Raw genomic sequence first — 22,772 nt, 5'->3', positions numbered from 1 at the left:
TTCCTCTTTACACATCAATATATTTTCTTGGTGTTTCCATGAGCGGAACTGAATAAATCCTGATGATATGTTTGCAATGAATTTTTCGCTGGCCTTTTGTGCATTCTTGTTTCTGAGGCTCGACTGATGTAAAATATCGCTCAGGTAACTGGGACTTGTATAGTTTTGAGTTTGAATCCTGGCTGCCTGCATCCTTGAGCAAAGTGCGTAACATGAATAGGTTCAGTAAACACAGAGGGTCGTATGTAAACCGTACACTCTGTGAATCGGCCAGCTGAGGAAATAACGCTGTGCCGAATCTCTGGCCGTGCCTCTCCTCTGTCTGAGCGTATGTGTGCGTATGTGTGTGTGTGTGTGTGTCTGTCTGTCAGAGACAGGGTAGCCCTGCCGTTCTGCCAGAGGTTTTCTAGGTCATCCCTACCTCCACTGCATTAAATTTTCAGCACCCCATAGCCTACCCCCCCTTTAAGCTGTTACCATGGCAATCTCCAGTGACAGGGCCCACGCCCATGCTGTCTGTGTGAGCCAATCCTTACCCCCCCCCCCCCCTCCCAGCACCTCACACATGGAGCTGCCACACCAGAGCACCAGCAGGGCAAGAGCAGACTGTGTCCCAATCTCCAACCTGGAATGGCATTGATGGTTCTGGGGTTTGCTCCATTCAATCCCCTAACCAAACCGCTAGGTGCTAGCTGCTTGTATGTACAGTGGGGTGCAAAAATGTGGGCACCCCTGGTTTAAATGTCTGTTACAATTAAGCTATATGTGATCAAAAGCAAACCTAAACTCTAAATGTTACAGAGTTAAACATGGGCCCTTTCTGCAAATTTAAAGCAAGGTTGCTTTTTATTTTCATTTTTTACTATGTATAAATTGAAGTTTTTGGATTATTCTTTGTTACTTCATTACTAAGTCCCAGACCCAGGTGATTTACTTGTTAGCGTTTCAATGAGTCAGGTGAGTATAATACCTGGTCTGAACCAGGTCCAACTGCAGTGGCTGTTCTGCAAGGAAGCAGAACAATATTTTTGAGCTAGAGGTTTTCTGCCAGGAGGAATGGGAAAAAATTCCAAAAGCGAGAATCGAAAGACTCTTCGCTGGCCAAAGGAAGCATTTACAAGCTGTTATAGTTGCCCGAGGAGGAGTTACAAAGTACTAACTAACAGGGCTCCCGAACTTTTGCACAGTGCCTTTTCCCTTTAAATTTTTTTTTTTTAAACTGTAAAAAATGAAAATAAAAAGTAATCTTGCTTTAATATTCACTTAGCTATTAATTGTCAAAGGCTTTTTGACCAGGGGTGCCCACATTTTTGCACACTACTGTAGTGCCTGGCAGTAATTACTGGACTGCATATCAGGCTTCATTAATGCAGGTGAGCGTGTACAAGCCTGAGGTACAATCAAGATGGAGGAGAACAAAAAACAGAAGCATCTCTGGAACTTCATTAACAGGGCTGCCTACCCCCTGCAGTGAATAATCATTATTCTGATTCATCTTGCTGTGAATTCACATTCAAGGCAAGACGTTTCTCAGCAAGCACTTTACATACTTGAATGCACAATTGTTTTTTGTTTTTTTCCCCAAGAAAATTACATGAACAGAATGAAAAGCATTTTTTTAATGAACGGGGTCACATTGAAATCCTTGTGTTAATCAGTGTCGACAGCGTAGTAGGTGTATGCAGGGCGGAGTCTGCTATCCGGTGCCCCCGCTTCCTGATTGGAAGGGGCTTTGTTCTTTTTTCATTTTTAATTCCAGCTTTGTCTTCCTCTTCCTCCTCCTCCTCCTCCTCTCCCTCACAGAACAATTACTGGAGTTCATGCACCAGCTGCCCGCCTTCGCCAACATGACGATGTCGGTGCGGAGAGAGCTGTGTGCGGTCATGGTTTTCGCCGTGGTGGAGCGGGCGGGGACAATCGTGCTCAACGACGGGGAGGAGGTCAGTCCCGCCTGGCCTCAGGCATCCCGGGGCATTCAAACCTTTAGCCCTGCGGCCGTTTGCTGCTCTGATAAACTCAAAAGGATGCGAATGACTGGCGCCTTTCACCGTCTTTATCCAAGTGGCAAATCCAGATATGAGGCGGAAACACTCGGTCTCCCAGTGTGAAAAGACCCACTTCTGTGGGTGCCTCCATTTTGCGCCAGGATGCCTCTGAACCAAAGCATGAAGGCACACTTCATTCGCACACTTTACCAAAGTAAGGGTATCCCATCATGCTGTGCCCAATAATTGCCCAATTGTTTTTTCCAAGATGAGGCTTGTTTCCTGTCTTGTATGGAAATTAATAATGGCGTAATACTGTCATATTAGCATTCGCTAGTGTTTTTGCCTGTGTCAGGGTTGAGGAGATTAGCATTCATTCAAGTTAGAGTTGGGGAAAATAGCATTTAGCAGTGTTAGGGTTTAGCAGTTTAGCATTTGGCAGTGTTAGCGTTGGGTACATTCGCATTTGGCACTGATAGCATTGGGGACATTAGCATTTGGCAGTGTTAGCATTGGGGAGATTAGCATTTGGCAGTGTTAGCATTGGGGAGATTAGCATTTGTCAGTGTTAGTGTTGGGGTGACTTTAGCATTGCGCTTGTGCTGACGTTCCACTCTGTCCTGCCTTACGCTGATCCAGCTGGACTCCTGGTCGGTGATCCTGAACGGCTCGGTGGAGGTGACGTACCCGGACGGGCGGTCAGAGATCCTCTGCATGGGGAACAGCTTTGGAGTGTCCCCCACCATGGACAAGGAGTTCATGAAAGGGGTGATGAAGACCAAGGTGGACGACTGTCAGGTGGGTGTAGCACTAGGCCATTGCTGGCTGTCCCTGTAGTGTCAGCTGGGTGTCGTCCAAGACCTTTACACATTGTCCCTGTAGTGTGAGTCAGATGTGTGTGTGGCAAGGTCGTTACATGCTGTACCTGCAGTTTTGTGTATTCTAGCCACAGTTCCAACTCCCTGGATTTATTTGACAGACAGGTTATTACCTCCATACCATTATAGCTACCATTACACCTTTATTACATTTTTCAGAAAATGAGGCAGTTAACAGCTGCTTATCATTTGCATAAAATAATATTTTAAAGCATGATAGGGCTAAGTATCGAAAAGATGAGGTTGGAAGAAAAAGCTCTCACACAGTATGTTTATGAAGCATATTTAGAAGTTGACCTTCAACAACTTAATTTTCTGAGAAATGTATCTGTCCAGGCTCTAGAAGTCTTGCATTAGACTTCTGTCCCTGTTCTGATCCCCTCTTCTGTCTGTTCTCTCCGTCTCCAGTTTGTGTGCATCGCCCAGCAGGACTACTGCTGCATCCTCAACCAGGTGGAGAAGAACATGCAGAAGGTGGAGGAGGAGGGCGAGATCGTCATGGTCAAAGAGCACCGGGAGCTGGACCGTACCGGCACCAGGAAAGGACACATCGTCATCAAGGTGCCCTGCGTTACTGTATATCCTCCACACCACCGAGATGCACTGCGTACACACACTGGGAAGCGCATACATTGTTATCACGGTGCCCTGTGTTTCTGTATACCCTCCACAGCACCGACACACACTACTCCCACTCATACTTGCCACTCCATGCATTGTCATTTGGATGCCCAGTTACTTCATACCTTCCACACTACCGACAAGCACTGCTTACACACTCATACTTACACACTCATAATGGCTCCATGCATCGTCATTTGGGTGCCCTGTGTTATTATACTCCCTCTGCACCACCGACACACACCACTCGTACTTACTTATTTACTTGCGCTTACATGCTTGATGCCTCAGCAAGGTTAAACTAACACACACACTCTACTCTTCACCACATATGCATACACTAATACAGTACATTACATTACATTACATTACATTATTGGCATTTGGCAGACGCTCTTATCCAGAGCGACGTACAAGAAAGTGCATACCCATAACCAGGGATAAGTTCGCTGAAAGACCCTAGAGGGAAGTACAATTTCAACTGCTACCTGTACAACAAAGATAAGGACAAGGGCCATTTTTTTTTTTTTTTTTTTTTTTTTGAACAAACAAACAAACAGAGCAAAAGTGACCAAAGTTAACTATCCAAACACTGCTTACCTAGCCAACTAAAAATACCGATACACAAAGCAAGTCACAGAGACAACAATTAAGGTTCACAGGGAGGTAGGGAGAGGTGCTGCTTGAAGAGGTGTGTCTTCAGCTTGCGCTTGAAGGTGGGGAGAGATTCTATAGTTCTGACCTCAACGGGGAGTTCGTTCCACCACCGTGGAGCCAGAACAGACAGTAGTCGTGAGCGTGAGGTGGAGGTTCTGAGAGGGGGAGGTGCCAAGCGGCCTGTGGAGGCTGAACGAAGCGGTCTGGCAGGGGTGTAGGGTCTGATCATTTTTTGCAGATAAGCTGGGGAAGACCCTTTAACTGCTTGGAAGGCTAGCACCAATGTTTTGAATTTGATGCAAGCCATGACAGGCAGCCAGTGGAGGGAAGTAAGCAGGGGGGTGACATGTGAGTATTTGGGAAGGTTGAAGACCAGACAAGCTGCTGCATTCTGGATGAGTTGGAGGGGTCTGATGGCGGACGCTGGGAGGCCAGCCAAGAGGGAATTGCAGTAGTCCAGGCGGGACAGAACCATCGCTTGCACCAGGAGCTGGGTCGAGTAGGGGGTGAGAAAGGGGCGGATTCTCCGTATGTTGTATACGAAGAACCTGCAGGACCGGGTCACCGCCGCAATGTTCTCGGAAAGGGACAGTCTGCTGTCCATCACCACACCGAGGTTCCTTGCACTGGGTGACGGCGTGAATGTGGTATCCCCGAGGGAAATGGAGAGATCCAGATGGGGAGAGGTATTAGCAGGGATGAATATCATTTCAGTTTTACCTGGGTTGAGCTTTAGATGGTGGTTGTCCATCCAGCTCTGGATGTCCCTCAGGCAAGCAGAGATACGGGCTGAAACTTGCGTATCAGACGGCGGGAACGAGACGAAGAGTTGGGTATCATCCGCGTAGCAGTGGTAGGATAGCCCATGTGCAGTGATCACAGGGCCAAGGGAGCGAGTGTAAAGAGAAAAAAGAAGTGGGCCAAGGACTGAGCCCTGGGGAACTCCTGTGGCGAGGGGCCGAGGTGTCGATACCGAACCAGCCCAGGCAACCTGGAAGGAGCGACCAGAGAGGTAGGACTCAATCCAGTCCAGGGCTGTGCCACAGATGCCCGTTGCTGACAGGGCAGACAGGAGGATGGAGTGATCCACAGTGTCGAAGGCAGCAGAGAGATCTAGAAGAATGAGGACAGAGGAGAGGGAGTACAAATACATATACAGAAATAAACACATACACCATCATGAATGTTCCCTATACTGCTACTTTCCCCACTTTGTAACACACACGCCGTGCTAGGACCACTAGGGAGATGGAATAGGAGGAGCAGATGTTGTGTATGTTTGCTTCCATAGCTGCTCCTTGGAGCCCTGCTGAAAGCAGTGTTCTCTCTCGTTTGTATCCAGGCGATACTCTTTTCTACTGCATGCTGTTGTGTCACAACACAACATGGTTCACTCAAATGATGTTTCTTCACACCAGCATCTTTATGGACTTATCATTTTTTTCTATAAAGTCAGACTGTATGAAACAGTGATTTTGTGGTAAATTCTGCGCAGTGATTTAGACCTTTTCCTGTTTTTTTTTTAAATAATATGAGTGATGTGTTGGGTAGAACATGGATGAAAACATGGTATTTCAAGCATATACATTTCAGTTTAAACCATTTCAGAAAAGGGTTAGACAGATGACCTTCTGTGTTCTTGGTAAATACCTGAAAAATAGTCGTGGCGTAAACGCAGTGCTTTCAGACCTTGTAGGCAGCTGGGTCAGTGATCACGGCTGCCGCTGCTGTGAGTGCCGGCTGTATTTTTGGGTCGGTTTATAAATGATTTAAATCTCTCTGCACTGCGCTTTTCTTCAGCAGAGCTGAGACCCTGAAAAACAGAACATCTTTCTTCACTTTTCCTCCCCGCCCCAGGAGAATCGCTACTTTTAGACGCTTACCATTGATATCTGCGATCTTGGAGGATTTTGAAGACATTGTTAGGAACTGACAATAAATAGAAGCATAGAGAGGGATGCGCTTCTTTTTTTAACTTGTACTGGTGTTGTTTCGATTGATTGAAAATATTCTGGGGCTTTCAGCCCAAGTTTTAGGAATTTTGATGCTCAGGTAGTTGACAAGAATATTCCGGCATTGTATGTTATATGTTAACAGGCTTGGGAGTGAGCAGTTGTTTATATGGCCTATGAGTTTGGACTTGTGGGGAGAAGTTTTTGTGACCTCGCTGGGACTGACAGCTGTGTGTTTTTTCCCACAGGGGACGACTGAAAGGCTGACGATGCACCTAGTGGAGGAGCACTCCGTGGTGGACCCCACCTTCATCGAGGACTTCCTGCTGACCTACAGGACCTTCCTGTCCAGCCCCATGCTTGTGGGGAAGAGGCTTCTGGAATGGTTCAATGATCCCAGCCTCAGGGACAAGGTAGGGTGCAAGACATATGGGCACACACACACACACACACACACACACACACTCTGTATGCTCTCACAGCCCTTCCAGACAGAGCAGATGGTCAGTCTCGCAGGAGACCAGTAACATTCCCATCCCAGAATTCAGTCTCGCTCGACTGTATGAAAGATGCTCTCAATAATCAGCATTTCTCTTGTTTTTCCTGGCAAGATTTTTCCATCCATGACCCATTTTACAGGAATGAGTGTGATGTACTGTATATACACAAATTTGGTTTCTCACCATGTGAATCCTCACTCTTTCAGGTTACACGGGTAGTGTTGCTGTGGGTAAACAATCACTTCAATGACTTTGAAGGAGACCCTGCTATGACTCACTTTCTGGAGGAATTCGAGAACAATCTAGAAAGAGAGGTTAGTCAAAAGTCACATATTTCCCAGACCTGTGAATCATTATCTAATGCCATATTGTTGGTTTCCCTTCCCGATTTCCTGTTTCACAACAAAAAGGCAGACCGAACTGTCGAAAAAGTTAATTATTGGCTTCCTCTTCCTCCGGCAGAAAATGTGTGGGCACTTGAGACTGTTAAATATTGCCTGTGCCGCCAAAGCCAAGCTGAGGCTGGTGACCCTGACCAAGCCCTCGAGGGAAGCACCCCTGCCCTTCGCACTCCTGGGGGGGTCGGAGAAAGGCTTTCGCATCTTCATCGACAGTGTGGAGCCCGGCAGCATGGCCGCCGAGGTCGGCCTGAAACGCGGCGACCAGGTAACGGCCGACTGACTTTCAGCCGAAGAAACGCAACAATTCATTTCAGAAGGAGACATACAACAGACATGGTGTTTTCCCATTTCCCCCACTGAGACACGCTCTTCCTGGCCTGTAGACGAAGTCCAGACTTCAGCTAAAAACCCTCAGTGGTTTCAGTGTGCTAACTGACCCAAGGCCTTTTCCGTGAGCCTGTCTATAGCTGTAAGTGGGTGGATTTCTCCCAGTATGAGGTTAGCGTATAGAGGGGAAATGCCATAAAGACAATGGACAATAAGAAGAAACGCTAACTGACCAGGCTCTGTAGAATAGCTCCCCCTCAAGCAACCCACACCCATAACGCATTTGTCTATGCATTTTTGCCTTTCAGATATTGGAGGTAAACGGGCAGAACTTTGAGAATGTCCAGCTCTCCAAAGCCACAGAGATCCTGAAGAACAACACTCACTTGTCAATCACTGTGAAAACGAACCTATTAGGTGAGAGTTGTGCGGAACAACCATATTGGTTCAAAGAAAAGTTCTGCACACAGCGACACACACATTACCGTGTAACACCGCTGTCTGACTTTCAACAAAAACAAATCCACAATCATGGATGAAATCAGATTTGCTTGTCTATCTAGAGAATTCGGATTTGAACCTGTGGTCCTCTCATGGCCAGTGCAGTTCTCTCACCACATTTCCACGCAATCACTAGTAGACCCATAAATGTTCTACCTGTGGTCAGTTTATTACTTTTCTTCACACAAAGCTAGTTTTGGAATCCAAATACAAATGTAAAAACACCCAAAAAAGACATTACAGGCAAAACTTAGCAGGCTATACATGTAGGCTATATCTGAATGGAAGATTAAATTGCATAATGCCATAAAGATCTACAGCATGTCTGATCGCTCATCTTTGTCCCTCCCGTCCAGTGTTCAAGGAGCTGCTCTCCAGGCCCGCGGAGGAGAAGAAGAACGGCGCCCCACACCTGCCCAAGATCGGCGACATCAAGAAGGCCAGCCGCTACTCCATCCCAGACCTGGCCATGGACGTGGAGCAGGTGATGAGCCTGGAGAAGACCAGCAAGAAGAGCAAGGCCAACACTGTGGGCGGCAGGAACAAGCTGAAGAAGTTCCTGGGCAAAACCCGCATCAGCATTCTGCCCCAGAAACCCTACAAGTAAGCTCTGCCCACAGTCTCCCAGTATGGAAGTGTTTAATATTAAGATCTCAGGAGGCGTTTCATCCGCTGGTATCGTAGCTGAGACATAAGGGCAGCCAGGGCTCTTTATAGGGTTGAGTAATGGTTGTTCACCCTCAAAAACGATAATGTACATGGACCAAGTGGCATAATTGGAGTTTGTTATAAGCAAAATAATTTTGGTAGAAATCAGTCTGTGGGCATAATTTTGGTTGAATGGACTGAGCTCAGTCAGTGGTGCCCTTGATGTTTGCCGAGTCTAGCCAAGTCTGTTCTCTGACAACCAACCTGGGTACCTCCCAAAAAGTGTAAAAACGAAATTGTGTATGTGGCCATAAAAATGTATTGAGGCCAAGAGCTCTAGGTTACAAAGCTTCCATCTTCCTCGTTTGTTTAGCGATGTTGGGATTGGGCAGTCTCAGGACGACAGCATTGTCGGGATGAAGCAGTCCAATCAGATCCCTCCTGGTCTCCCGGTCAGCGGAAACCTGTCGTCTAGCAACCCCGACCTGCTTCAGTCCCACCACCGCATCCTGGACTTCAGCAACCCACCTGGTGAGGGCGCCACACTCAGTTACCCCACAGAGGCCCAGTACACTCCCAACTCATCTGTTTTTGCTGGATTACAATTGTTATATATACTTATATTCCGGCTAGTGTGGCTCTGTTCATAGTCCAAAAATATTGTAATACATTCACTGCCCTGGAAACCACAATACCATAGAGTTTAGTAGGATTTGTCCCCTGAGCCACAGTTAAGAGTCTTACTGCACAGCAGATATAAAACTACAAGAAAATACAGCCTGTACATGTGACACATCATACATAAGCAAGTTCAGCTAGAGGAGGGGGTGCTTCTGAAGCGAGCAATTGGGAAGGGTGCTACTGACACCAGCAATGATGAGGTGAGCGGGTGCTACTGACACCAGTAATGCTTGGGCAAGGCAGTGACGAGAATAACACCTTCATTAATCACAAGGGCTTTTTGTGTGGTAGCATGTGTATGTACTCTTCTGGGTGGCTTTGAAAGCCCAGAAATGAAATAGTATCTGTGTAGCCATGTCCTTGTCACTGTCACCACAACGCACAGAGGATTGCTTTTCGGCAAAACGGCTAACGTTAGAATACCTATGAAATAAAAATGAAGTTTGCTGCCAGATGTTATGAATATTTCAGATGGCTAGCTGGACCTTCCCTAAATACATTTGTCCTTTTTCAGACCCAGCTGTGAGCAGTAAGTATCCAAACTGTTTATCCTCAAGCTGCCCTTTTCTTGACCCCTCCATGCTCACACAGGAACTTAGCTGAGGGCTCTGTACTCACTGTTTGGCTGTCCAGATGCTTTCTGGCTGGGATAATGGCAGGGGCTTCTTATCTAATGCAGCACACGTTTTGTGAGACTGGTGCTTGTCAATTTGTGGTGGTAATTCTGTTTGCTTCTTATCTTAGTATTCTTCTGAAGTAATTCGATTTCTAGCAATCGTGGGCTTTGGGTGTTTTATGTTTGACTGTTTGGGCTGATGTATGCTCTTTGGGTTTTCTCTTCGTGAGGTCTTTTATCATGGCGGTTCTTTGCCTAATTTGAATCATGGGCTCCAGGCAAGTGTGTGGTCTAGCATAATTTTTCAGATATTGAAATATGTTTTCTCTCAGCTGGCATGGCCTTTTCCAGTAATGATGTTCTTTTCAAAAGAAACTGACTCGTAAAAGGCCGGATTGTTCTACTCGAGTGTCTTACCTAAAGAATTACACACGCCTGGTTATGAGAGTGTGGAGGCGAAGGCATTACGATTGTTATTTCAGCCTGTGAAGCATTATTGCTCTCGTTCGGCGTTAAACCATTGTGCTGAACAATAGCATTGTGCTGTTTCTTGGCACAATGACTGCGAGGCGTGCCAACAGCACACGCTCAGTAGAGGGGAACAGATTGGGAAACGGAAAGAAGAAACAGAGAGACTTTGTGGGAGGCAAAGGCAGTGCCGAGATACTATATGTAAAAAAACTACTTTCCCAAATCCAAATTGTCTCAGGAAGTTATCCTGTGTTTTGTCCTTTAAAATGGTATTAAGTTATTTGAAAGCATCGCTCTGACAGTGCATTGTCAGAATCACTCCAAATTCAACATGAGGAAAAAAAGCAATGCAGATGTTGCATTGGTTGGTGCAATGCAGATATTGTCAGTTGACAGACTCTGTTTTTCCACTCTTACGGTGTATTGGGTGATGGCTTGTCAACTCAAAGCTTTTTTTATGGGGTTTTACAAGACTCGCCTCTCTTGACACTTCTTTCTGCATCTCGCCCTCTGAAAGACCTGCCAGACCAGGTTTTGAGGGTTTTTAAGGTGGACCAGCAGAGTCGCTACCTCATGATCAGCAGGGACACCACGGCGAAGGAGGTGGTGGTGCAGGCCATCCGCGAGTTCGCCCTGACGGCCGAACCCGAGGCCTACTCCCTGTGCGAGGTGTCCGTCACTCCCGAGGGCGTCATCAAACAACGACGGCTCCCAGACCAACTCTCCAAGCTGGCCGACAGGATCCAGCTCAGCGGCAGGTAACGGAGGGGGGGAACCGTCTGGTAACAGAATGGGAGGCTGGAGGTTGGCCGGTGGAGGAAAGTGACATGGTCACATGGCTTACGCACACCTCAGAAAACTGCAATCTATTGAATAACGTTAGGTATCAAACCTTTTTTTATCAGACCTTAAAATAGGATGCATCGGTCAGCATTTCTTGCAAATTCAGTTCATTTCAGGCTGAAGGCTCATGTACTTGTGCTGTACAAGAACCTGTCTATGCAGCTGTAGAAAACCTTAGGAAAGTTGACGATGCAACCATTAACCAATAAATGACCTATGCCTGGACCTCAGAGTTAGTATGTGCTTCATGTGTCCAAAAAACAATGGCAGACACACACTATGGCAACTTTAGGGTGAATCACCTTCTCTTCTCTGGATCAAAAGCTTAATGTTGCCTATGTCCTTTTACTGTAGGTAACTGGTTCAATATTGGGACACAAAGTACAAATACCTTTCAATACCGTGACTCAAATTATGAATACTTTTTAATACTGTCACCCAGATTGCAAATTTAGTACCTTTCAGGGGCCCATCAAATACACATCTAAGTATAGCCAAGTAGACTTAAGACTCATTCCTGGATGCCCCTCATATACTCCCACCACCAATTTTGGGTCCTGGACCATAGTTGAAGAAACCCACGGTAATTTCTCCTATCTCAGGTACTACCTGAAGAACAACATGGAGACGGAGACACTGTGCTCGGACGAGGATGCCCAGGACCTCCTGCGGGAGAGCCAGCTCTCCTTGCTCCAGCTGAGCACAGTGGAGGTGGCCACCCAGCTCTCCATGAGGAACTTTGAGCTCTTCTGCAACATCGAGCCCACCGAGTACATCGATGACCTCTTCAAGCTCAAGTCCCGCACCGGCTCGGCCAATCTCAAGAGCTTCGAGGAGGTCATCAACCAGGAGACCTTCTGGGTTGCCACAGAGATCATTCGGGAGCCCAACCAGCTGAAGAGGATGAAGACGGTCAAGCATTTCGTCAAGATCGCCCTGCACTGCAGGGAGTGCAAGAACTTCAACTCCATGTTTGCCATTATCAGGTGAGGCACTGGTCCATTTCCATGGTTTCTCTACTTTTTTTCGTGGATTTCGTGTTTATAAGGGCCTCTTAAGTACTAGAGTACTATCATATGATTAGCTTTTAATCCATGTTTGAGTACAGCGCTTCATTTCCCATAACCTCCCCTGTGCCTATGTGCGTATGTGCGTATGTGCGTGTGTGCGTGTGTGCGTGTGTGCGTGTGTGCGTGTGTGCGTGTGTGCGTGTGTGCGTGTGTGCGTGTGTGTGTGTGTGTGTGTGTGTGTGTACGCATATGTGTTATGCAGTGGGCTGAACCTGGCTCCAGTGTCCAGGCTCCGGGGCACGTGGGAGAAGCTGCCCAGCAAGTACGAGAAGCTGTTCCAGGACCTGCAGGACCTGTTCGACCCATCCAGGAACATGGCCAAGTACCGCAACGTCCTCAACAACCAGAACCTTCAGCCTCCCATAATCCCCCTCTTCCCCGTCATCAAGAAGGACCTAACATTCCTGCATGAAGGTAAGTAGTCTTGAGCCCTTTGGGTGTGTGGTAGCGAGCTTCTGCAATGAGAGATGTTTCCGATGAGCCCCTGCAGTCCATGGGCGAGGTTTCTCATGAGTCTTTGGTGTCTATGGGAGACTTTTTGATGATTGTTTTGGGTGCACTGGAATGATGGTACCTCCCCCGTTTTCAGGCAATGATTCGAAAGTGGACGGTCTGGTGAACTTTGAGAAGCTGAGAATGATCGCCAAAGAGATCCGGCACGTGGGGCGCATGGCGTCCGTCAACATGGACCCCGCCCTCATGTTCAGAACCAGGTACGCAGATCCAACGGCACGTCCAGTGTGTTTGTTATATCTCCCAGTACTCCGTGTCATTTTTGGTGTCAAAACTTCTACTCGAAAGTTTTGTCTTGTGTTCTATGGAACTTTTCTCTTACTCTGTTGGGCCCTCACCGGTGTCCCGCAGGGTTGTTTAGCGCTTAACGCTGTTCATTGTGTTCTGTCGGGCTACATTTCCTGTTTCTCCGGCTTCCCGCCGCTCCATCTCCCCGGCCGGAAAGCCCTCTCCCGCTGCCGCTCCGTAGCTTCGTCCCTGCAGGCTTTCGTACCGTATGTCTGTGGGTCTGTGGAACTGCTCGTCCTGGTTCTCTGGTTCTTTACCGTCTAAGCCTTTCTCCCTCTTTTCTCCGTCTTCCCTCTCTACCCACCTCCCACCCTTCCTCCCACCCACGCCTCACTGTTCATGGCTCTGACCTTGCAGGAAGAAGAAGTGGAGGAGTCTTGGGTAAGTCCCTCGGCCTGTGGTGCCTCCCCTCGTGTCTACCTCTTTACGTCCCGCTCCGCCATTTTGGTTTTCCTTTTTAACGCTTCTGCCACCACCATTTGAAGAGTTGAGTAAACTTCACTTTTGCTAATTAAGACCATTTAAAAAAAAAAAAGGTACCATGCATTTATTAAAAATAAAAGAATAAATAAAACGGCATGGACAGATCAATTTGTGTAGCAAATTCAAGCTTCTATGCTAAAATTGCCAAACGTTTGCATTGTATTCAATACACAATCACATACACTAGAAAAAAATAAATACACATATTTTAAACATTTTGGTTTTGTAACAAGGGTAGTTAATTAGCAAAAGTGGTGTGTTTTGAAGAATTGCAGTGTGCAGATGGGAATGAAACTCACTAAAACAGCATGTTGTGTTTTTCAAAAGCAAGTTGCCTGGGCCAAAACGCAGGTCCATGCAGTAATCTCTTGCCAGTTTGCCCAGTAATCACTGTCCATTCATCCAGCTGTTGAATGAAAAGTGGTTCCTAACAGCCTGGGGCTGCATGAACTTTGACCCTGCTCCAGCGAGCTTATGGAGCTGCTTGGCATCCAAAAGCATACCGTTTGGCCACAATACCTGCTGGATACACAGGAGTGGGCCAGTGAGGGGCAAGTGCCATTCTCAGCTTCCCTGGCAAGGGGGCATGTCAGAGATGGACATAAAACTCCCAATGCATGGCGGTTTGAGCCATTCCACATACTCTACTTGTAGCTTTCGCCAGCTTCTAGTAACCACAGGAATGGCTTTGACAGCTGGCCTGTTAGTCTCTACTCTTATCCCAGAATGAGGCATGGTGCGCTGTGGGCTGAGCCTGGATTGGTGCATGTTTGCGTTTGAACCGTGAACCCACCCCCCACCCTCCTCCCCCACCTCTCCTGGCAGTGCTCTTACCCCCTCTGCTCTCTGCTGCCCCCCGCAGGTCTCTCAGCCAGGGCAGTGCCAACGCGGCCGTTCTGGACGTGGTGCAGACGGGCGCGCACAAGAAGCGCGTGAGGCGAAGCTCCTTCCTCAATGCCAAGAAGCTGTACGAGGACGCACAGATGGCCCGCAAGGTCAAGCAGTACCTGAGTGACCTGACGCTGGACACCAGCGAGGACAGCCTGCAGATGCTGTCACAGCAGTGTGAGCCCTCCAGCAACACGCGTGAGTACAACACACACACACGCACACACACACACACACACTCACACACACACACACCCTATCACAGCAGGGTGAGCCCTCCAGCAACACGCGTGAGTACAACACACACACGCACACACACACACCCTATCACAGCAGTGTGAGCCCTCCAGCAACACACGTGAGTACAACACACACACACACGCACACGCACACACACACCCTATCACAGCAGTGTGAGCCCTCCAGCAACACGTGTGAGTACAGCACACACACACACACACACACACACACACACGCACACACACACACCCTATCACAGCAGTGTGAGCCCTCCAGCAACATGCGTGAGTATGACACACACACACACACACACACACACACACACACACACACACACGCACACACACACCCTATTACAGCAGTGTGAGCCCACCAGCAACCCGCGTGAGTACAGCACACACCTGCATGCACACACACAAACACACACCCACACACATACACACACACACACACACACAGACACAATTTATACACACACGCACAGACCTGCAGACGCTCCTGCATTAGTGCGAGCCCTCCAGCAACACTGCAGTGAGTATAGCTCTCACACGCACGCACGCATGCACGCACACTGCACAGAAAGGCATACAGAATCTGTACAGTGCAGACCTGGGTCAAATACATAATTGTTGAATTTCTGTGCTCGATTGATCTTGCCTGGTGCAATTGAGCACCAAGAGGACAGGGTTTGCACTTCTACCAGTCAGAAGGCTGCCGGTTTCGATCCATCGCCTTCGGTGTGTCGAAGTGTCCCTAAGCAAGACACCTGTGTGTGTGAATGAGAGGCACTAATTGTAAAGCACTTTGGATAAAAGCACTATATAAATACAGTCAATTTACCATTTACCCTTCCAGTCCACCAGACAATGTAGAAAAGTATTTGAGTCCAAAACAATGGCTTATTTGACCCAGGTCTGGTGCGGTGATGTACGGCGGTTTGTGAAGACTGTTTTCCCCCACTTTCAGCCGTGCCTAAGAATACCAGCGACCGGAAGAGGCCGGACACATCGCCGCAGGTGGGCCGGGCCGCCAGCCAGCACAAGCAGCAGCAGAAAGCAGGTCAGGCCCTGCAGGTCCCTGCCGTGCCACTCCACCCGTCTCGCAAGAAAGTGCCCGTCAAGGACCTGCCGCCGTTCGGTGAGGTCTCACGCCCCGTCGCTCCCCCTCGTCCTCCTTTCTCAGTCACCCTGTTCTGCCTGAAGCTTTTCGCACTCTTCGAGAATTCGAAGAATTGGCGCTAATACAGGGAAGATTTTGAAAATGGCTGACTCGCGTACCAAATGATCAAATAACTGGACATTTTTTAAACTGTGTTTTGGCCACAGGTCCAGACAGGCAATGTATTAAATTTCCAAAAAACATGGCCGCCATCAGCCAATCGAAATTCAGAACTCATTCGATGGATGTAACAAGGTCCTATCATCTTGAAATTTGGTCCATACAAACTACTGGTCACTGTGTACTAGCATGCGAAACTTGGTGAGAATTGGCCAGTAGGGCCTTAGTAATGTTGAGTACCTCAATCACGTGTCACAAGGTCAAGCTAACCACAACACTGGATTTTACGATGAAGAACACTGCCGAGGATTATCATAATTCTGCCGCAAAATTTCAGCGTTACATGGGCTGTATCACCATCTAGTGGTGGCATGTGGTAGTGCTCTTTAAAGGGATTTTTTTTAAGCACAACCCCATCTCAAAAAAGGTCTTTGGGTATGCTTTGTTTTCCATGCTTTTCATACCGTACTTTCATTCCACTTTTAAGGCACGAGTTCGCCTCAGTCCTTGAAGAAAATCTTGTCCTTATCGGAGGAAGCGAGTGATCGGCACAGGAAGCAGACGGACGACACGGTGTCTAACGCCTCCCAGCTCTCCTCCCCACCCATCTCTCCCCAGAGCTCCCCCAGGAAAGGTGAGTCCACAATCCCAAACACCTCACACAAGCATTCACCTCTGCTCGTGTCACGTTCAGTCGTCACAATCTGTGTGATGTGGGCACCCCCTTGTGGACCGGCTGGGTATTACATCTGCTGCAATACACGTCCTGTCAAATGCAGTGGAAGACACAATTCCTTTTTCATCTATATGCCAGTAATTTTGTGAATTTTCTGGGTATTTCATCAAAATAAAAATCTGTTCCAGCAAATTTTCTATTTTTGCAGATTACATTTTGAATGCAGAACTATGCATTCTGTGACTCTGATATTATTTTCTTGGACAGCTTATTTGCTTGGCTCAATACCAGTTTCCTGCATGGTTACACCAAATAATTGCATACACTGTGCATAATGCAAAACTGGTTTGTCTGAGGTTAGTTTCTGTGCTCACTGAATTGTACTTGCCTTGCACGCAGGCAGTGGGAGAGCTCCAGGTATTGGGCGCCTGTCTTGCCAGAGTAAAAAGGCAGGCACAGGTGAGGGATGCATTGTAGCTGGGCAGAAGCTTAGATGCTGTGTGTGGCTAAATGCTTATGGTGAAATACTGCTTTTGTTACTTTCATTGGCTTAATCTCCGATGGTGTTGGTTGTAGCAGTGATTATTTTATAGCTAAAGTTCCCATGTGCTTGTCCCCATTATTTTGCTTATGCTAGTAGCGAAGGTGGTTTGTACATGCATGTGTTACTGTACTGGTTGATATAGGGGCTGGTATATATGTAATGGTACAGAATGATAAGGGTGGTGTAGCAATAGTAGGGTATGTTCATGGGCTGGTATAGCATGTATAGAGTGGTATGGTAAGTGTGGTATAGCAGAAGTAGGGGGTGTGTATGGTCTGGTATTGCATGTATAGAGTGGTATGATAAGTGTTGTATAGCAGCTGTAGAGTATTTAGCAGTTATTTCAGCAGAGGGTAACTGTTCCTTTGTCCTTGTCAGGTGGCTTTCAGCTGAATTCACGGCTCTACAGGCAGTCTAAGCTTACAGGCTCCTCCTCTTCCCTGGGCAGTGACATCAGTAGCAGGAAAAGCTATGCTTTGGCCAAGAGCTTTATCATAGGTGGGGTTACACCACATAGATAGATGTAGAATGTAGATTTGTAGATCCGTCGTGTAGCATCTAGATCATCAGTGACAAACACTAGGCAATCTGTCCCCCTGCCTACCCCAAACACCCCCCTTCCACACACACACAGACACTTAGTAGCAGAAAATGCTTGTTTAGTGAGAGCTATCTGTAGTCTGCTTTACAAGCAGCGTGATTGAAGAAGCAGTCAGAGAAAGCAATCTTGATGCCGGAGCTCAGAGCCGTGTTAAATTACAGGCCTGAGCCTGCCTTGATTGTAATTTTCCACTCCAGAGGTGGCTCCTATGTTTTTTTTCGCTTCTTTCTTACCCCCGACTTAACGAGAACGCCCTCAGTTTAACGACTCTCGCTCGAGTGTTCCTGTCGCTATGGCAACATTCGCCGAGCTGTGGCTTCACAGCCCCCCCTCCCCCCCCCCATCTGCCTCGGCAGGGAAGCCAAAAAAGCGAGAGCGAAGAGAAGGCTGATTTTTAAAGAGTGTAAACCACCGGGGAGGGGCGCCCGGAAGCTTCTCTCGCCACCCTTTGTGTTTGGTACGTTCTCACCTCCTCCTCCCCCGCTCCCCCAGGTTACCCAGGAGCAGTGGACCACTTCTCGGACTCGGGGCACAGCGAGATTTCGTCGCGCTCCAGCCTCGTCAGCAACTCGTCCTTCGACCTGGCGCAGGAGGACCGGAGGCAGCGCAACTCCATCAGCGCCGCGGACGCCCACCTGGGCGGGGTCCGGACCGAGAGACGGGCCACGCTGGACCTGGATCAGTACAGCCTGGGGTGAGAGGAGTGACCGGGCCCAGACACCCTGACACCCCTAAAGACACCCCACACTGACACTCCTAAAGACACCCCACACTGACACCCCTAAAGACACCCCACACTGACACTCCTAAAGACACCCCACACTGACACCCCTAAAGACACCCCACACTGAAACCCTTAAAGACACCCCACACTGAAACCCTTAAAGACACCCCACACTGATTCTCTTAAAGACACCCCACACTGATACTCCTAAAGACACCCCACACGGACACCCCTAAAGACACCCCACACTGACACTCCTAAAGACACCCCTAAAGACACCCCACACTGACACCCCTAAAGACACCCCACACTGATACTCCTAAAGACACCCCACACTGAAACCCTTAAAGACACCCCACACTGATTCTCCTAAAGACACCCCACACTGATACTCCTAAATACACCCCACACTGACACTCCTAAAGACACCCCACACTGACACTCCTAAAGACACCCCTAAAGACACCCCACACTGACACTCCTAAAGACACCCCACACTGAAACCGCACAAGCACACCACAGAGCACAATCTCTGCTTCAAGAAGTCCGTGTTCTAGAAGCTTCTTTCATTGCTTTCAGTTACTAGATGTGCGTTCAAGACTGCGAAAGTTAGCTAACATTAGCTAATGTTTTTCTGTTTGCCATTATCGTTAGCTAAAGTTGGCTTTCAGTTTGAAAAGGTTGCAAGCGGTAAACAAAAATGGCTGCCGATGGGGGGAGATTCCCAGAGAACAAAGCTGACAATCGTTTGGCTGTTATAATGCAGTGTAATGTTATGCTTGTTCTTACCTTCCCGGGTAAGCAGGTAATCAGCTAGCTAGCATTGTTAGACCATTATTATCTCCATTATTTGTATTAAAAAGGTATTGGCGACAAAATAAATCAAATGTTCATTTGAAAACTCTTTGCTGCAAACATAGTTTACCGTCTTGAACACATATCAGTCGAGATTGTGTAACCTCAGCGTTAGAATGTTCAATATTCATCATTAATCACGTCCTGTAGTTGTGACCTTACACACAAAGCAGAAAATTCACAAAAAAACCCCTCTAAAGTAAGGGAAATTCTGCAGTTTCCAACTTTTTGTAAAAAACTTTTATACAAAACAGAAGAAAAGTATTCGTTTATTCACTCTAGTGCAAGGCATATTCTGATACATCCAATTCAGCTGTAACCTTCAGATTTAATATATCATAGTCCCCCCCATTCAATGTCTTCACAGCGGCCCTGTTCTTATAAAGTTTTCACCGCTACAGTATTGTGTGGAAATGAAAAGTTTCTTCAGGCCTCGGGCCCATTTTAATAAATAGCGTGTTACCCAGTGCAGCACAAAAACCAAAAGGAACTGTTGTGGGAGACGAATGCGTTATGGAGCCTGTAATAAGAGTTCCTTCTGTAGGAAGCCTGTAAATAGACTGTAATAAGGCTTCCTTCTGCTTGCAGCTCCTACTCCTCCATGCAGGAGGTGCGGAGCCTGTACGCGGGGGCCACGGTCCTCTCCTCCCCCAGCTCGGAGGAGCTGACCCAGGACCAGGGCGACCGCGCCTCCCTGGACGCCGCCGACAGCGGGCGGGGCAGCTGGACGTCGTGCTCCAGCGGTTCCCACGACAACATCCAGACCATGCAGCACCAGAGGAGCTGGGAGACGCTGGCCTTCGGGCACCCCCACTTCGACGGGCCGGGCGGGGAGGGCACGGGGCTGTGGGCCCCGGGCGGCGGGGACCAGCTGGGGCAGGCCCGGGGAAGCTGGGCCTCCTCCACCGTCTCCTGGGGGGAGGACACGGAGGGGGACACGGGGACCATCAAGCGGAGGGGCGGGAAGGACGTGAGCGCGGACCCGGAGACCTGCAGCATCACGTCCAGCGGCTCGGAGGACTCCAAGCAGCCCAGCCGGCCCTCACACATCACCGTGTCCTGCAGCAACGCTAAAGGGCTCATATGTAAGCACCATCAGCACTGTTTTCTTTACTGTTAGCCGTCCGCTATTAGCACCAAGTCTGTTATCGGCTACTACTTTAGCTTAAAGTCACCTCCAAAAAGCACAGCCAGCCCTTGCATATCACCGTGTCCTACAGTCACGCTAAAGGGCTCATATGTAAGCACTGTCACCGCTGTTTTCTTTGCTGTTAGCCGTGAGCTATTAGCACCAAGTCTGTTCTGTTATCGGCTAGTACCTTAGCTTAAAGTCACCTCCAAACCGCACAGCCTGCAGCAACACTGAAGCTCTGTTACCACAGTTTTCTTTAATGTTACATTACATTAATGGCATTAATGTTAGCCTAGAGTTATTAACGCCAAGACTGTTCTGTTATCAGCTACTACCTTAGCTTAAAGTCATTTGATTAATATACTTTTACAAGAATTCAACTGACAAACTACCAAAAATCTAATATTAGTCCGGTCACACATAAAAACTCACAAATTAAAAGTGGTTTCTAATATAGTGAACGCTTGTAATATACATTATTTAAAATAATTTTGAAAGATTATTGAATAGCAATGACATTTTCTTTTATTCATTTGAAATGGCCACTATAATGCATTACAATTTTATCATTATTGTGTCACAAACTTGTCAGTAGGAAGGAACTAGGGAAACCATTGAGATTTTTTCTGAAATTCCCTTGAAGGCCCATTCTGACTTACAGGAAATTAGCCCAGTGACAGCTAATTGGTGCATGCCTATCCAAAGCTCTGTTGACGTGTGCACAAAATAAGTGCAGTCTGTGCCGTCTGTCTTCTTGCATCGTACAAAGTGAATGATATCGAACCGCTTCTTGATGAGATTTAAAAATACATCCAGAAAATGTGTCTAGCTCAGCAGAAGTGATTTATGCAAGAAAACAAAAAAGTTCACCAACGCCCCACGCCCCTGGTTTCGATTTTTCCGTTTTGTTCTCACTGACTAAACTTTAAGCGCATTAATTTCAGGCCCTATTGTCCGACACTGATCCTATTCATTATGCTGCTCCCAGACACTGCTCTAGGAATGGCAAAAACATTATATATATATATACAAGGTGTTGTAATCCCTGCTGAAAATGTCAGCTAAGACCTGCTGGAATTTTAAATTGGTGTAAGCTGGTTTAAGATGGTTTAAGCTGTGTATTAAACACTTCATGCCTAGCTGGTCTGTGGCTGGTCAAAGCTGGTTGAGTACTGTCAACTGGTGGTCAGACTGGTGGACTAGCTAATTACATCGACTATACAGCAGGTTGAACATCTAAAATTGTCTGGTTTAAGCTGGAATTCTCAGCAGGGAATGGACACTACGTTAATGCAACTTTGAAAATGCTACATTTGTCAAATAGAACTGTATGTCGCTCTGCGTTGTGTTCCACGTCGGTCGGCTAACGCTAACCGGAACCGCCCCGTCTCCGCAGCGCGTAAAGACGGAAGGTTCCGGGAGCCCCCCCCCACCCCGCCGGGCTACACGGCCCTGACCATGTCGGACTTCTCCGAGGCCCCCGCGCACTCGGGCCGGCGGCCGCCCGACTATAACGTGGCGCTGCAGCGTTCGCGGATGGTGGCGCACTCCTGCGACTCGCCCCTGCCCCCCCCGCAGGCCGGCCGGCCCCAGTGGAGCCGCTCCACCGACGCGGAGACACCCCCCCGGCTCCCCCACGCACCCCCCCAGGGGCCCCCGCCCGAGGACCAGGGTGAGTCCGCCTCTCCCAAACTTATTCCCCTGAGGAAGGCAGTGGCCAAGTCCCCCAACAGCAACAAGCCTTGACTTACAGGCAAGGACAGAGGCAGGTAAAGAATAATAACAAACATAAACACCCCACCCTTCCCCCCTCCTGTTCATTTGCATGTTGGCCGCACCGCCAGCACTGGGGAAAGTCCACCGCACTCTGGGCTCAGGCCCCTGCATGCGTCTTGAGAGGTCCGCCATCGCACTGCCCCTCCCCCCCCCCCCGTCGGTTTGCGGACGATATGTTCTCCGTGGTCACGTTTGTTTTTGTTTCCGCCACCATCCTGTGTTTGGTGTTTCGACGGGAGTCGCTCAAAATGGTCATACACATCCCCTTTTCATCAGTCACAGCTTGCCTGTGGGAGTCAGTGCAAAAAATACACCTCTGTTTTATCGTTCATTTTCATAGTCGGCGAAAAAAATTTATACATTAAAAAACATTTTCTGTTACAGGTACTACACTGGTAAAGAGAATGCGTGAAAACTTCTTTGAATAGTATTTTGAAATGTAACTAATTCCTCTCATAAAGTACATGTATTCAAAAATAATTAAGAGGTACTCTATAGTTGTTATTTCATATTGTTAACTTTGTAACAGCCAGCAGCAGTCGTGCTATTCTGTAACTCATTGAAATAATAAGGTAAGTCAAAGGCAAGAATACTTGACTCTTGGTCATGTCGAACAAGAAAAG

General features: G+C 47.9%; 1 protein-coding gene across 4 annotated transcripts in view; it reads left to right on the top strand.

Annotated features, from left to right (window-relative positions):
* The window catches only part of LOC133135026 (rap guanine nucleotide exchange factor 2-like), a 94,486-nt gene that overhangs the window by 70,153 nt on the left and 1,561 nt on the right, over positions 1-22,772 (top strand). For 2 of the 4 annotated variants that reach the window (XM_061251762.1, XM_061251761.1), the window contains 20 exons: positions 1,804-1,940; positions 2,625-2,783; positions 3,272-3,424; positions 6,342-6,506; positions 6,800-6,907; positions 7,056-7,259; positions 7,630-7,738; positions 8,179-8,425; positions 8,844-9,001; positions 10,756-10,996; positions 11,684-12,067; positions 12,354-12,565; positions 12,741-12,864; positions 13,310-13,333; positions 14,298-14,521; positions 15,530-15,700; positions 16,329-16,475; positions 18,155-18,356; positions 19,830-20,326; positions 21,770-22,142. In XM_061251762.1, the coding sequence (XP_061107746.1) occupies positions 1,804-1,940; positions 2,625-2,783; positions 3,272-3,424; positions 6,342-6,506; positions 6,800-6,907; positions 7,056-7,259; positions 7,630-7,738; positions 8,179-8,425; positions 8,844-9,001; positions 10,756-10,996; positions 11,684-12,067; positions 12,354-12,565; positions 12,741-12,864; positions 13,310-13,333; positions 14,298-14,521; positions 15,530-15,700; positions 16,329-16,475; positions 18,155-18,356; positions 19,830-20,326; positions 21,770-22,119 (4,016 nt within the window). In that variant the 3' untranslated portion in view covers positions 22,120-22,142. Of the gene's footprint in view, positions 1-1,803; positions 1,941-2,624; positions 2,784-3,271; positions 3,425-6,341; positions 6,507-6,799; positions 6,908-7,055; positions 7,260-7,629; positions 7,739-8,178; positions 8,426-8,843; positions 9,002-10,755; positions 10,997-11,683; positions 12,068-12,353; positions 12,566-12,740; positions 12,865-13,309; positions 13,334-14,297; positions 14,522-15,529; positions 15,701-16,328; positions 16,476-17,439; positions 17,560-18,154; positions 18,357-19,829; positions 20,327-21,769; positions 22,143-22,772 lie in introns of all 4 variants that reach the window. The other 2 variants (XM_061251759.1, XM_061251760.1) reach the window with 2 other exon arrangements.

Source organism: Conger conger, chromosome 8, assembly GCF_963514075.1.
Source record: "Conger conger chromosome 8, fConCon1.1, whole genome shotgun sequence".
NCBI classification, from domain to species: domain Eukaryota; kingdom Metazoa; phylum Chordata; class Actinopteri; order Anguilliformes; family Congridae; genus Conger; species Conger conger.
This window is presented reverse-complemented; position numbering and strand designations above follow the sequence as displayed.